This window comes from Panthera leo, chromosome A1, assembly GCF_018350215.1.
Source record: "Panthera leo isolate Ple1 chromosome A1, P.leo_Ple1_pat1.1, whole genome shotgun sequence".
NCBI lineage: Eukaryota > Metazoa > Chordata > Mammalia > Carnivora > Felidae > Panthera > Panthera leo.
The window spans coordinates 9718202-9734266 of NC_056679.1; the positions used below are offsets into that span (position 1 = coordinate 9718202).

Below are 16065 nucleotides of genomic sequence, written 5' to 3' on the forward strand. Positions count from 1 at the left end.
CAACTACAGGAGAACTATCCTTTTCTCTTAAGTTCAAGCAAGGCAGGGCAGCTAAAATGAACGCAGCAGGGACAGATCGGCTGCTGACTAGCAAAAACGGGCGGTGGACAGCAAAGTCCCTGTGCTTTGGCTACTCCCCTTACCGTTAGAAGATCTGGGAGGGAGGAAAGGAGAAACACCCCAGAATCCTGGCAGAAAAGCCCCTGGCCTCGAAGATGGGGTTTAGGGAGACAGGGAGGGGCAGCTCCGTGTGTGGTGACCCTTTGTGAACACACACTCTGTGGCTGCTCGGCTCTCACCGAGGCTTTAGGAGAGCGGACTACGGGGGCCTTGCGCGGCCCACAGTCGTCGTGGAGACCGCAGCGCTGCAGGGACGCGCCGGCCGACAGGCTCCATTGCACCCTCCGCCTCTGCAGGCTGGGGAGCCCTTCCCTCGCCCCACCACCCACCCACCCAGGTCACTCTCCGCCGCGTCGACTTCCGACCCGGGCTCGCGTCGGCCCGGGAGCAACGAGGTGCGCGCCACTCTCTTTCCTCAGCGTAATCCCTCCGCTGCCGAGCGCGCACTAGTTTTAATCACGCCCCACCCCCTGGTCGCCGGCGTCACCTCCGCCACTCGAGCGCTTTCCAGCAGCTTCCAGAAACGTCGCCTCCCCAAACCCAGCCACTCACAGATGCCGGGCTCGGCAGCCACCGGCCCCGCCCCTAGCCGTCGCCACGGCTGAAACTGCGGCTGCGACAGCCAGGCGGGCAGCCACGCCTCTGCAGAGGCCGTCCGGAAGTGCTCCCCTTCTCACCTTCCCCGCCACGCTGACGAACTTTCAGGCCCCGCGCCGAGCAGGAAGGGGAATTCTTTTGCCGCGGACTCAAACCGGAAGCCGCTTTGCGAGCGCAGAGGCCGGTGGGGGAGGAGCGGGCCGGGGGGAACGTGGGTTGAACGTTGCACGGGGTGGTGTGGACCCAAGCTGGAACAGGAGTTCGGACCGACCCGGTGTGAAGAAGGAGCGTGCACGCGGCAGGTAAGGGAGGAGAGGAAGTGGTTTCCTTCAGCTCCCGAAGTAGGGAAGGGAGCACAGAGCTGGGGAAAAGGGACTGCCGCTGGGGGGGTCCGCGCGCTGAAAGGTGGGCTAGGCTGGGAGAGGGAAGGGGCTGGGACTGGGCTCGGGGGGGGGAAGGGTTGGCGATTAAGGTAGAGAGTTACTGATTCGTTTTGGCTCAGAGAGGTAAATGCTGAAGAGAAACCAGAGTTGTTTTGTGTTTCGTTCTTCCAAAGAGCGTGGAGATGGGGAGGGTTAACGGAACCCTGCACCTTGGGTTTCCAAGGTTTGGTTTTGAAACTGACAGGTCTTGGTCCTGTGCATCTGATTCTGGAGGGTCGGGCACCCAAAGCCGACCCCAGTCCTCGGCTCCAAGTTTACTGTGGTCTTACCTTTGATAATTCATGTGCTGAGCTCTCTTGGTCTTGGAGGGCAAGCTCAGATGTAAAGTTTGAGGCTCTTCTCGGAGCCGCTGGTTCTCTGGGTTTCCCCACTGTGCACACGGGGCTGTGAAAGAAGCTTAATTGCATATCTTTCGTCATACCCAGGGGCAACTTTACGTATTCTTTGTGCTGTAACTGGGTTCATACTGGGCTAGGCATTCACACTGGGGCTCCTGGAGTATCAGTGGCTCACCGAAATAATGAAAAGAGGGAGTCAGAAGGAAGGTGCTGAGGTTGAAGTGGAGGAGAGGAAGGTAAGACTGGAAAGCCGGGTTGGTCGGTCTCAAGTACAGTGAGTTTTAAGGTCATAGTCCTACCCTTAGGTCCATACTGAGCTGTTTGGACTTTCCTACAATCAGGTTGGGGTAAATGATTTTAAGTTGAGCCGTGACAGACTCAGACTTGTTTTATACTAGCGTTACTTTGGCTGCAATACGGAGTGGGGATCGGATGGAAAGAGGTGGGATTTGAGATGCTTCCCAAGAATTGTCCACAGAACTTGGACAGGAGGAAGTGGGAAGTGAAAGTTTAGAGAACCACTCGAATTTTCTAGTGTGTGTATTTGGAAGGATGAAGATGCCAAAATCTAGGTGAGATACAAGAAAGAGGAGCAGGTTATGTTTGTAGCGAGAACAATGGAGACCATCATTGAGGGCAAATTAACTTGCAAGAATCACCCCCAGGGTTTTGTGTATAAGACAAAGTAAATTGTTTTTGAAAGTCCTGGATAGCTCACCTCTGCTATTTTTTTTTTTTTTAATCAGTTTTCTTTTGCCAGGTTTTGCATAGTCAGAATTTCAACCACCAGCCTCTCTTCTTGTCCCATTGAAATGTTGGCTGCTGAGATCAGGATCAGAGCAGATTTGAAGGCTTCTTATTTTTACTTTTATAATTGAGAGAGAGAGAAAAAAAACAAAACAAAACAGGCCAAAAAAGTTTTTCTAGATCTCACAGGCAGATGGAAATTTTCATTAAAAACATCTTATTCAAGGATTATAGCGTACCAGGTTCTACCAGTTTCTTTTGAGAATAGTGCAGAATAATACAAGATGGGCTCCATAGTTTCTATAGGGTAAAGTATAAAATTAGCACCAAACAAACAGTAGTTAAAACGTATTGTGTGTTCAGGTGCTAAGCATTTTATATGTATTTAATTCTTAGAACAAACCAATGTTACAAATTTCTGAACCCAGATCTGCTGTTGTAAAGCCCATGCTTTTGGCCACTCTGGAACCATAAGCAGTTGGACTCTTTTCTGTCTAGTTTGTTGCCTTTTGTAAGTACATTATAAATAGAACAGAGCAAAAATGATAAATTTGTGTTTTCTGTGAGGAGCTTATAAAGTAAAAGCACCAAACTTTTATCTTTTTTTTTTTTTTAGAAGTTTATTTATTTACTTTGACACAGAGAGAGAGAGAATGCAAGCAGGGGAGGGGCAGAGAGAGAGAGGGAGTCAGAGAGACAGAGAGTCCCAGGCAGGCTCCGCGCTGTGAAGCGCAGAGCTAGACTTGGGGCTCGAACTCATGAACCGTGAGATCATGCAGTGAGTCGAAATCAGGAATCGGATGCTTAACTGGCAGAGCTACCCATGTGCCCCTTACTTTGATCATTTTGGCAGTGGTTCTCAGTGGGGCAGTTTTGCCTCCCAGGGGTCTTTTGGCAGTGTCTGGAGACTTTGTCACAACTGAGGAGTGAGTAACACTGGCATCTAGTAGGTAGGAGTGAGCGATGCCGCTGAACATCATACGGGGAAAGGATAGCCTTCACAACAAAGAATTATTTGGTTCAAAATGTTTATACTGCTGTAGTTGAGAAGTCCTGCCATATCAATATATTTCTTTAGGAAGAGGGAATTGAGATTCACTTACACTTTTCTTCTTAAACATTTTTATTTTTGACATTATTCCTCGGCTTGAAAGACATGTAAAGTTTATATATCTGGAACAGAATAGTGTCACTGGTTTTTAAAGTGAATCTGCGAGCCACAGTTTCCCAGGAAATGGTTGTCATAGAATGATGAATTCTTAGATTTGGGAAAGACTTTTGCTTGAAATTATTTTACAACATCTCTGCTGTTCTCTGCTATAGGTCTTTTGTATCTGGTTTCCCTATATTTTAAACACATATCTAAACTACTCTTAACAATTATTTTTTCCTTCTTCTGAGCTCCAGTCTCATAATTTCAACTTTACTGAATGTGATTCTACTCCATGAAATTAACACTCAAACCAAGCTTGTTAAATACCTAATTTGTACTATTACAGTGTTTACATTTTTGTCGGGTACAGTTCATTTATTATAAAATAGTATATTGGTGGAAACTTAAAAAAAATAGCATTATCCTCTTGGTGACCTGTTCTTGGTGGTTGAAAGCAATAGGAATTTATGGGGTTCTTTTGTGTCTGTCAAGCAATGGCACAAAAGATCCTGAGTCTTTAAAGTACCTTCTAATATAACGCTGACATACTTGTTTCAGATTATGCATAGACTCTAAGAACTTGAGTTTTCAAACTCTGGTCAGTATAATTTGCTTTAAAGAATAGTTACCTTCTTTTGTAAGTTTTAATAAATTTGCTTACAAGTAAGTCTGAAACTTGGTCCTGTTTCCAGTCTGCCCTCTTCCAACAAATTTGCCAGGTTTCTATGTATAGGTTATTTGATTTCACGTCAAGATTACAATTTTAGAATATGTTTATCTTAAGACATATGGTTTCAAAGTATATTTAATATATATACATCTTATAGCATAGCTCTTTTTCAAGGTAAATAGAATTTTTTATTTAATTGTCTATTGACTTTTTTTTTTCCAGGGTTCATTGAAAAATCCTTAGTGATATTGACATGTTTCAAGTGACATAAATTAGCCAATGACTCGGAGTGATGGATTCCCCGAAGATTGGAAATGGTTTGCCAGTGATTGGACCAGGGGCTGATATAGGGATATCTTCACTCCACATGGTGGGGTATTTGGGAAAAGTTAGTGAACTTATTTTTTGCCTCAGTGCAAAGTTGGGTTTTTTCCTCCTTTTTTTAGAGATTTAAATTTGGTTTTAATTTTCCAATTAACTTCTAAAAAATTGTATCTTCCACGGAAATCTTAAGCAATGGCGAAAGATTATTTTAATGTGTTTACCTCTCTGTGTTTTATTGGTATGTGAAAGTAGAAATAGAACATAGACCTTGTGGTTTATTATTCTCTGAAAATATGGAACATATATTTTCCCTGGCAGTTGACATTACTTTTTTCTTGCACATAAAACTGATGCTATTTTTAGCACTTAAAATTTAATATTTAAAACTGTAATACATTTCTTTTTGGAATAGTAGCTGTATTTTAAGCCTATGTGCTTTTCTTTTATTTGCCGTGTTTAAAATATCTAGCCAGAACACTTCCAGGTGAAAATTGTAATTTTTTCTGGTTCCTTTTTCGTTTGACTTTTTGTAATTTGATATAATTTAGGAATGTCTATATTTTAATTTACTTTATTTCTTTTTTAGAATTATGATTCAGCTAAAGTCCCGTCAGATGGGTATTGTCCTGCTTGTAGAGAGAAGGGAAAGTTAAAAGCCTTAAAGACTTACCGAATTAGTTTTCAAGAATCTGTCTTTTTGTGTGAGGATCTGCAGGTAAAGTATTAATCTTAGATAGTATCAAGGTTTTAGCTTTTTGCTTTTTTCTTCCGTATTTATATTTGTACTCGTTTTGTATCTTTCAGAGTGTACATTTTTAATAGATAATCAGAGTTTCTAGATCTGTCCGGTGTACAGTTTTAAATATTTTGTGTTATTTTTCCACTTAAGTTATTTCCCTGGGGTATTGCATGAAGGTATTTGTTTTTATTATCATTAGACTTAATGAGAAGAGAATCTACATTTCAAGATTTTTTTTTTTTTTTTTTCCCATTAACCTTGTGGGGGTCCTTGTTAGTTGTTGGTATATAATAGTCTTTCACCTCTTTGGTTTATAAACTTTGGAACTTACTGGAAAAGTTATTAATTGAAAGTCCTTAAGGATCTAAATGCCTTTTAGAATTAATTATAGACTTCGTTTCCAGTGGTACAGCTTTTATATAGGAGCTCATTAAACTCCATAATACTCCACATTTTATTGTACTTGACAGTTGATGAAATTGTTCTCTACGTATTTAGTTCTCAAAGTTTTGCAAGGTAGATAGTTCCATTTTATGATTAAGAAATCAGATACAGAGGGTTTGGGAACATAAGATCTTCCTAAAGTAGCAGAACTGTAATTGGAATATAGTCTTTTAATTTCAGATATGTTTTATTCCAGGTAAAGTAACAGTTCTTCAGAGTCACTTGGAGTACTTTTTAAAAATTTCTGGATCTCACACCCAGATGCTCATTCGGTAGAGTTGACCCAGAATTTTATAGTTTTGTAATTTTTAGGGTGAGGCTGATGATCAGCCAAATTTGCAAAATACTAAACTAAATCACACTGTTGGTGATAGATACTTTTGCTGGGTATAACTTGAAGAAAATCCCAGGCATTCTCACAAATAGAAATAAATTTCTTTTTGCATTTATTCAGTAAATTTTTTTTCGAGTGTCACCATATTGGCATTGTTCCAAAGGCTGGGATACAGTGAAAAAGCAAAAATTTCTTACCTCAAGAAGGTCACGTTCTAGAGTAGGAAAGAAAATCAATAAGTAAGTTATATTTTTTGTGTGTGAGGTGATGAAAAGTGCTGTGGGGAAAAATAAAGCCCAGGGAATGGAATGTTCGGGAATGTGTAGTTTGCAATTTTAAACAGAGTGGCGAAGGGAACTCTTCATTGAGAGACATTTGAGCAAAGACCTGAAAGATGAAGACAAACAAGCCATGTGGATGTGGGATGAACAAGCTTTCCAGGCAGGGAGAGTAGCAGATCGAAGGCCCTGTGAGGGGCGGTGGATGGGGGGTGCCTGCGCGTGTTCTACTGCAAGGAAACTAGCAGAGCTGGATCTGAGGGAGTGAGGCAGAGTCCTAGAAGATGGGTCAGAAAAATAATGGGGAAGAGGTTGGACCCAGCAGGGTCTTTCTTACCAGGCTTTTACGGTGACTGAAATGAAGAACCATAGCAGGGAGTGACATAATCTGATTTACATGTTAAAAGGATCATTGTGGCTCCTTTGTTGAAAGTATCTGTAATGGCCAAGACTTGAAGCAGGGAGACTAACTAGTTGGAAGGCAATTGGAGTATTCCGTGGGGAGCAAGTAGTGGCTAAGGTGATGAGACATGCATGGATTATCTACATATTTTGAAAGTAGATCCAAAAAGTATTGGCTGAAAGATTGGGATAGATACATAGTAGGAGAGAGAGGAATCAGGGATGATTCCCAGATTTTTGACTTGAATAATTGGAAGAATGGAGTTGCCAGTCACTGAGATGAGAAAGACTTTGGGAAGACGAAGATTTTAGGGGAAGATCAGGCCAGCACCAAGTCAAACTCGAGACAGATATCTGATATTGAGGGTATATGGAATAAATGGTTGGATCTGTGTGTCTGCTATTAGGTGGAGAGTGAAGTTCGATAAATTTGGGAGTCATCAGCATGTATATAATTGAACCATGACAGTGGATGAGTTTACCTAGAAGTATGGGTAGAGATTCAAGGACTGAGCCCTGTTATACTCCAGCATTAAGAGTGTGGGGAGATGAAGTGGAACCAGGGAAAGGGTGAGAGAAATAGTGAGGTAGGAGTAAACCCAGAAAGGAGATAATTTTGTCCTGGAAGTCAAGTGAAAAAATATTTAAGAAGAAATTATTTACCTTCAATGCCAGTAAGAACTCAATGAGGATAAATACTCACCATTGGCTAGTGTTGTAGGTCATTGAGGACCTTAATGAGAATAGTTTGGGTTAAGTATTAATGATAAAAGCTTGATTGCAGTGAGTGATAGAAAATAGGGAGAGGAAGAACTGAGAAATATAGATGTGAGGTGGTACCTGGAAGAGGAAGTTTTTAAGTTGGGAAAAACAACGGCATGTTTGTATGCTGACTGTATCCAGTAGTGAGGGGAAAATAGAAAGTGTCCTGGAATTGCTGGAGAGCTGCTCTCCTTTGAGCAGACATGGGCTCTGTCGCACCATTAGAGGGCTTGATTTTAGGTTGGACGGCTTATCCTAACAGCGGACTATGCAGAGAGTTTACTCATCAGCTGGGTCAGAACAGAGTTGTAGAATGGTGAATATTGAAGAGAGAAAATAAATCTTCCTAGAAAAAAACTACTTTTCCCCGCTCTTCCAAACAACGTATAATATTTCAGTAGAGTTCTTTAACCACAGACTACCATAATGGAGAAGTCCGTGTCCTCAGGACATTAGGTTTTGGCTCGTAAAGTTAGAGGTATTTGCATTTTTAGTTTTGAAGCATTCTTTTTGAGTGATGAGGAAGAAAACATATAACCAAGAATATTAAGTATAAACTCTGCAAATATAAAAAGAGAACTTTAAAGTAATTATTATCTAAATTTTAGAAAATGTTCTAATCGGTAAGAGCCCGGTATGTTTTATGAGGTAGATTGGTTTACACCAGGAGTCAGCAAACACTTTGTATGACACCCACAGGCTAAGAACGGATTTTTAAAGGATTAGGAAAACATGAAAAGAGTACTCTTTTGTAATACATGAAAATTCTGTGAATTTCAGGTTTCCGTGTCCATAAATAAATTTTATTGGAACTTAGCTATACCCTATCATTTTTGTATTGTCTGTGGCTGCTTTTATATTATAATGGCAGACTTGAGTAGTTAATGACAGACATTGACTGGCTTGCAAAGCCTAACATATTTATCTGGCCTTTGACAGGTAAAGTTTGCTGATCCCTGGTCTAGAAGACCTTTGAATCAATTTGTTAATTTCTGTAGGGTTTTATTATAAAATTTGGAGTCCACTGAACATTCTGCTTTCAGTTGCCAAATTGTAAACCACATGGGAAACCCCTCTTTGATCAGAAGTTTCTTGGTTTGAAAAAAGCACTAATGTTCAAATTCTGCTTCCAAATTAATAAATTGGAACTCAAGTTTTTTCAAACTGTAGGGAGTTTTAACTTATCTTTTCTCTCTTTCTCTCTCTTTTTTTTTTTTTTTGAGTATTCCATTATTTAGTCTTTTATTGGAACACTTATTTAGTTTATTTTTTTAAACATGAACTTTATAAGGCTCTTAAGTCTTTAGTGTTAAGCCATCAAAAAACTCATTTTCCTGTTTTTTTTTTTCATTTGTAAAATGAATGTAAATTATTATTACTTTTTTTTGTAAATTATTTTTATAACTTGTTTCTGGCCATACCTTCAGATAATTTTCCAAATGTAAGGCAGTGTGCAATGTTTTCCTTTTTCTGTTTTGCAGGATTAAAAACGGGAATCTGTTTAAGCTACTCAACAAAATCAGTGAAAGAGGCAGCATTAGATTTTGAATGCTTTTACATGGTTGGGCTACATGGAGAAACTAGCACTCTGTGTATTGTTTTATGACTTTTCCCTTTTTTTGAAGGCAAGCCAAAAACTTCTGTGGCATATTAAGACCTAAAGTTGACGTATAAAAGAGATAAACATCCAAAAGCATTAATTCATAAGAGGGAAAAATCAGGACAAGGACAAATTATGTTTTAAATTTGCCCTATGATTGGACCACAAATTATAGATTGAAAAGTCAGTTAAAGTATTTTCAAATAATGTAGGGGGGAAACCGTCTAGGCCACTAAATTTTGCAGCCCCAGGGCCCTTAATGGTTTTTTTTTGTTTTTGTTTTTTTTTTTAAGTTTATTTATTTTGAGAGAGAGCAGGAGCAGGTAAGGGGCAGAAGGAGAGGGAGAGAGAGAATCCCAAGCAGGCTCCACGCTCAGTGCAGAGCCAGACGCAGGGCTCAGTCTCACGATGGTTAGATCTTGACCTGAGCTGATATCAAGAGTTGGACGCTTAACTGAGCCACCCAGGTGCCCTATGGTTTATTGCTTTTAATTAAGAAGGGGTGCTGGTAGGATGTGCACAACATTATTTTAACTCTGAGACCGATTAAGATTTTTTGGTTTTAAATTTGTTGTAATTTTTTTTTTCATTTAATGTAAAAAAAAAAACCTATGAATTTTACCATCTTAATCATTTTTAAGTGTACAGTTTGGGAGTGTTACTTATATTCCCATTATTGTGCGACAGATCTCTGGAACTTTATGTCTTGAAAAACTCAAATTCTGTACCCACTGAATGACAGTTTGCCCTTTCCCTCCCCCCACCCCTTGACAGTCACTATTCTACTTTTAGTCTGTATGGATTTGACTACTTTAGGTACCTCATGTAAGTGGAATCATACTATATTTGTCTTTGTGACTGACTCTTAGTCCTCAGTGTTTATCCATGTTGTAGCTTGTGACAGATTCCTTTACTTTTTTAGGGCTGAGTAATATTCCACTGTATGTATATACCACATTTTCTTAGCCAACTGAGACACCCAGGCACCCCCCCGACTATACCACATTTTCTTTATCCATTTGTTCATTCATGGAAATTTGGGTAGATTCCACCTCTAGGCTATTGTGAATAGTGCTGCAATGCATAAGGGTGTGCAAGTATCTCTGAGGTCCTGCTTTCATTTTTTCTGTATATATATATATATATATATATATATATATATATATATATATATATACACCTGTCTATACCTATGAATATATAGTTGCTATCGCTTTTAAAGTGTTCTCTGTTTTCTGACATATGGTAGGATTTAGGAAATAATCTCAGGGCATAAAGTTGAGAGACAAGTTGTTAGCTGATGGTGAGTGCATTACTAGTTGGTAACAGAAGAATCCAGAACTTATCCTATTGAACTAAAGAATTTCTTTAGTACAGTGTTAATGGCGTTCACTTGTATAGAAGCAGCTGTACTTTAAATGAAAGCACTAATGCATTTCAGTGTCTGTTGCTCAAAACCTAGTGACTAAAAATACTTAATGGCTTTACTTATTCCTCATGATTCTGTGGGCTCCCCAGGTAGTTCTTAACACTTTACCTGCTGTTGGCTGGGACACCTAAAATGTCCACATGGCTGATGTCAGTACTGTTTGCCAACAGGGAACTCCGCGTAGGCAGTCAGCCAAAATCTCAGTTCTTTTCCATAAGGGTTTCTCCATGGGGCTACTTGGGCTCCTCACAGTATGATGGATGGGACTTCTTTAAGAGAGAGTGTTCCAAAAGGAGGGTTCCAAAAGGACTAGCCCATGAGCCTATACTTACCAGGCTTCCACGTGCATCATGCTTGGTAACATCCCATCTAAGCTGGTCACATGGCTAAACCCAGAGCGTTATGTTGGGGGGACTGACCCTATCAGGGCGTGAATACCAGGTGGGGTAGTTCTGTAGCTCATTAGAGGCCACCAGGGTAGCAGTTAGCATGCTTGTGTAGAAGAAGGCATTTTAAATGACACATAGTATGTAGATTTCTTGAATTTGTTTTTTAAAATATTTTGCTAGTTTTCAAACTAAGTGATTTGTTTACACTTTTGATATTTGGCTGAAATTGTGTTAATACATAGTGAGATTTGATGAAGTTGTTAAAATTCACCCAGATTGACTCTTAGATCCAGTAAGGATGTAAAATTGATAATGCTGATGTGCTTTCAGATTAATACTGTTTTATTTTTTTTAACATTTATTTATTATTTTGAGAGAGTGCGAGTGGAGGAGGGGCAGAGGGAGAATCCCAAGCAGGCTCTGTGCTGTCAGCAGAGAGCCCCATGCAGGGCTTTATCCCATGAACCACAAGATCATGACCTGAGCCGAAATCTAGAGACGCTCAACTGACTGAGCCACCCAGGCGCCCCTAAGATTCAGTTTTAAAATTAAGAGACACAGAAATTACTCACGCAGCTTTTTTTATTTGAAAACACTTTTCCAGTTTGTAATGTTATGCAGTGTACCTGCCCCAAAAGGAGTAACACTCATCATAGAATGTTTCTTTAAATTGTTGAAATTGTTAATTCACTCAGCATTAGATTTTTTATTAAAGCAGAAAAATGTATGTTTTCCTTGTTAGCTTACTCTAGTGTGGATCAGATTAAACCCTTGATTGTTCAGTTTAACTAGGGAAGATTAACTCTTTTGGGGGCCAAAATTTTGGTTAAATTCCTAGGTCCTTTAAATTTAGATTGATAAAATTATATTAATGCTGAAATTTTATACATACATTTCATGACATAGAAACTGTAATATAAAACTTGAGCTTATTTTACTTTTTTTGTAGTTTTTATCATTTTATTTTTTCTTTCTAGTGCATCTACCCTTTGGGCTCTAAATTACTTAATAACTTAATTTCCCCTGATTTGGAAGATTATCACACTCCAAATAAGTCCCAAAAAAGAAAGTTCTTGGAAACCGGCTATAAAGATTCACCTCTTTTAGCAAATGCTAAAAAGACTAAAAATCACACTGTTACTGACGGTGAGCAAGGTTTGAACAGCAAACGCGATGGAGAAGCGTATGGTGAGACCTCATCAAGCTTACCTGATTCACCACACAGTGGACCACAGCACCCAGACAGGACAGTTGGTTCCTTGGAACAGAATGAGAGTTTGGAGGCTGATGTTATTGACATGGCTGCTGAAGAAGCTCCTACTACAGTTGATGTTTCTGGAACTGGAGGGATTTCCCCTCGCGATGAAGGATGCACATCTGAACTGGAAATGCCGTTGGAGAGCAAATGTACGTCACTTTGCCAGTCTTCCTACGTCCAATGGAAAAATGCTAATGCTCTCTGTTGGTTAGACTGTATTCTGTCAGCACTGGTGCACTTGGAGGGGTTAAAGAACGCTGCGACTGACCTGTGTTCTAATGAGGGATCTGTGTTCTGGCGGTTGTTTACGAAGTATGATCAAGCAAGCAAGCTTCTGCACACCAGTCGATTGGAAGGAGTTAAAGGTTGGTAATAATATTTTATTTCTCTCTTTATTTATTTTCACATGTTTTTATTTTTTGAGAGGGAGAGCGAGTGGGGGAGGGGCAGAGAGAGAGGGAGACAGAGAATCGGAAGTGGGCTGTGCGCTGATGGCAGAGAACCTGGTGCAGGACTTGAACTCCCGAATCACTAGATCATGGCCCGACCTGAAGTTGGAAGCACAACCGGTTGAGCCACAGAGGTTGATCTTCAGTTTTGTCTCATATGTGTGGAAAAGATACAGATACACATCACTCATTATCCCACAACTCCCCCAAAATCTCTATTCTCAATTAAGGGCATATATAGTTTTTTTCTTGTAAAATAGGATACCCGTGAAGCCACCTCCCAACTCAAGAAGAATTAGTATATTCTCGATTATTTAACCTCCTATGTGTTCCTCCCCGTCCCACCCTCCATCTCCCCTAGGGGAAATCATTATTCCCAAATATGTGTTATCATTCCGTTTTTTTCTTTTATGTATGTATTGCTAAACAGTATATTGCCTACTTTAGTTTGTTTTGAACTTTATACAAACGATGTTGTACGGTATGTCTTCTGGGGCCTTGTTTTTCTTTTTATAAAGATTTATCTACGAAGTTGGCGTGTATTGGTAGTTTGTTATTTTTTGTTGCTATAAATTTACATTTTGTAAATATATCAGTATATTTATTCATTCAACTGTCATTGAGTTGTTTTTTGCCATTGTAAATACCTGGGCTCATCTAGAGAGTTTCTCTTGAGTATACCGTAGGAATGGAATCAAATCTGAGTTCAGATTGACAAGACAATGGCAGATTGTTTTCCAAAGTGCACGTACCAGCACTCCCATTAACAATGTGCAAGAGATCTTCCTTCTTGTCTTCCCGATCCATATATTCTCCCTTGGTTATCTTCACATTTGGAGAATTTTGCTGTTTGATGTAAAATGGGTTGTCGTCTTGATTTGCCTTTCCCAAATTTTATTTTCATTCCAGTTAACACAGTGTTATGTTAGTTTCAGAAGTACCCTAGAGTGATCCAGCAGTTCTGTTCATCACCCCGTGCTCATCACTCCTTAGTTCCCTCACCTGTTTAGCCCATCCTCCACCAACCTCTCTGCCTTTCCCAAATTTTAAAGAGGTTGGACAGCTGTTCATGTGTAGCATTGATCATATGTTCCCTCTTGTGAAATGCCTGTGTCTTACCGCTATTTGTTCAGTGGTCATGTTCTTATTTGTTTGATTTCTATAGGTCTTTGTTGTTATCTTTGTATCAGGTATGTGTTGCTAAATCTCTCAATTTGTATCTTGTGTTTTCACTTTTCTAAAGATATCTTTTGTACAGAAATTGTTAATCTTCCCTTTTGTAGCTAGTAATACAACATTTAAAAGGAGTCATTCCTTTTCCCAAGATCAGAAAGTTATTCACCTATATTTTCACTGAAAAGTCAGATTTGTGGTTGACATTGAATTATTTTAAAGTTTTATTTGTTTATTTGGAGAGAGTGCGTGCAAGTGGGGAGGGGCAGAGAGAGAGGGAAGGAGAATCCTAAGAAGGCTCTACACCAGCAGCGCAGAGCCCGACGTGGGACTCAAACAAACCCACAGTCTGTGGGATCATTACCTGAGCCGAAACCAAAAGTGGGATGCTCAACCAAGTGAGCCATCCAGGCACCCCAACATGGAATTTTTAATTCAGCTAAAGTTACCTTTTGTGCGTGATAAAGATCCCCTTTTCCCCCCATTGTCCAGCTCCGCTTTTTTCTTCAATTTACCTGCCAGGCCACCTCTGTCATATAGCCATCCATTTATTTTTCAGTTTTGTTTTCTTGGTTACTTTGTCCTTGTGTCAGCACCACACTCTTTTAATTATTGGGGTTTATAAGGTCTTGCTGCCTGGAAGTATGAGAATCCTCCTCTTTATTCAGCTTGGTTTTGATCATGCAATGCAGTCTTTTATATAAATCTTACACATTGTTTTCCCAAGAATCCTCACCTTTTTCATCTTGTTTTTGGTTAATGCAATCTGTTACATCAGTCTTATACATAGTTCCCCCATTGTTGACCATGTTTCCGTCCCTGCACCGATGCCACACTATTTTAATTATTGTGGCTTTTTGAGGTCTTTCTCTCTGGTCGGGGCAAGAATCCTTACGTTTATTCAGCGTGACTTTGGTGTTGCAGTCTTTTATATATACGTCCTGCATATGTAAAATATATATATTGTACTTCCATATATATTGTTGACCATTCAGGCTGCTTCTTATTTTTTCAGTTATGAATAAGCTTCATGACAAATATCCATATATCCTTTGAATCCACTGCTGATTTTATCCTAGAAGGGATATTAAAATGTGAATATAAAGAATCTTTCTGAAAGGCTTTACAGAAGGGTTATATCAACATATGATTCCATTATATGTAGAAGAAAACATCCCCGAGCACTCAGATCACCTTTGGGTATAAACATTTTAAAAGTTATCATTTTGTCAGATATTTTGTTTCAATTTGAGTTTCCTTGAGATTGAATTTTTTGTAATTTTTAAAATCCAGTTTTTCACGAGCATTTTTGCTTTTGTTTTTTCTTTGTATTTCTATGATTATAGGAACCCCAGTACGGAGTTAGCTGACAGTTCAGTTGATTATTGCAGAAGAGCATATTTCTCGTTCAAAATGGACTTGCATTCATTTTAATTATATTTATTTTTTTTATAAAGCATAGCCACTTTATTTTTTGTGTTTTGTTTTATTCCGCTGTAATTAACATCCAGTGTTATGTTAGTTTCAGGTGTACAATATAATGATTCAGCAGTTCCGTGTATTACTCAGTGCTCATCACAATAAGTATACTCTTAATTCTGTTTACTTCACCCATTTTATATGTTCAATCATTAATTTTTTAACAGAGTAGTTGTAGCTTGCATAATATGGTTGTAATTACGTTTAAGTTGACTTACTTTGAATTGTAAGTTTTCTCTTCTCTTTTTGGAATGGTCAAATAAAAGTTCCAGTTTATGCTTACTTCATATTATAGGGAAATCCAGGTATTTTCGTAGTAAAACATACCAACAGAGTGTGATCAGGCTATATGAATTATTTGTAAGAGGTTTCGGTGAAATCTTTTGTAGCTTAAGAATAACTAGTCAGGTGCATATGGTGGCTTTGATTCAAAATAGTTTTCTTATTAATCTTAGTTTTCTGTCATAATAGTTCCATTAGGAGGACTTTAACCCTAAAGAAATGAATAAAAACGTGGACAGGTATGTGCCCCAAAGTCGTTTATCATGATAGTATTTGTAATAGTGAGAAAAGAAGCAACTTAAACGTCCGGCACTAGGGAAATTGTTAATAAAACTGTGGTTCAGTTGGAGTGTAATAACTAGCCTACAAAATTTTTAATGATGCAAATTCGTGTGAAGTAAGCAGGATGTGTAAACATTAAGTAAGCAGAACTGTGTAAACATTATGCTGTCATTGAAGACTCCTTCACCGTCCGCCACCCCCCAGAGACAATAGAAGGAGGGAGCTATGTATACCAAATGTTAGTTTGGGAAATAATTATACTTTTATCTGCTCCTGTGATCTGGCTAAGTTTGATAAAAGTTCTACAAAAAAATAAATGACTAGATGTCTCTAACATAAGTAATAATCACAAGACAAGACGTAGCTTCAGCTG

The 16065-nt window shown here is 39.2% G+C and overlaps 1 protein-coding gene and 1 long non-coding RNA gene across 5 annotated transcripts in view; one reads left to right on the forward strand and one right to left on the reverse strand.

Annotated features, from left to right (window-relative positions):
• LOC122223938 overlaps positions 1-654 on the reverse strand; it is a 106052-nt gene extending 105398 nt beyond the window's left edge. The window contains exon 1 of the long non-coding RNA XR_006204587.1: positions 144-654. This is a non-coding gene — a long non-coding RNA (uncharacterized LOC122223938). The remainder of the gene's footprint in view (positions 1-143) is intronic.
• A 27-nt stretch (positions 655-681) lies between these two features.
• Positions 682-16065, forward strand: part of USPL1 (ubiquitin specific peptidase like 1) — a 37894-nt gene continuing 22510 nt past the window's right edge. Inside the window, exons 1-4 of one of the 4 annotated variants that reach the window (XM_042944530.1) lie at positions 682-1019; positions 4291-4456; positions 4979-5107; positions 11747-12392. In XM_042944530.1, coding sequence (XP_042800464.1) covers positions 4361-4456; positions 4979-5107; positions 11747-12392 — 871 coding nt within the window. In that variant the 5' untranslated portion in view covers positions 682-1019; positions 4291-4360. Of the gene's footprint in view, positions 1020-1435; positions 1735-4290; positions 4457-4978; positions 5108-11746; positions 12393-16065 lie in introns of those variants that run through there. The other 3 variants (XM_042944609.1, XM_042944544.1, XM_042944652.1) reach the window with 3 other exon arrangements.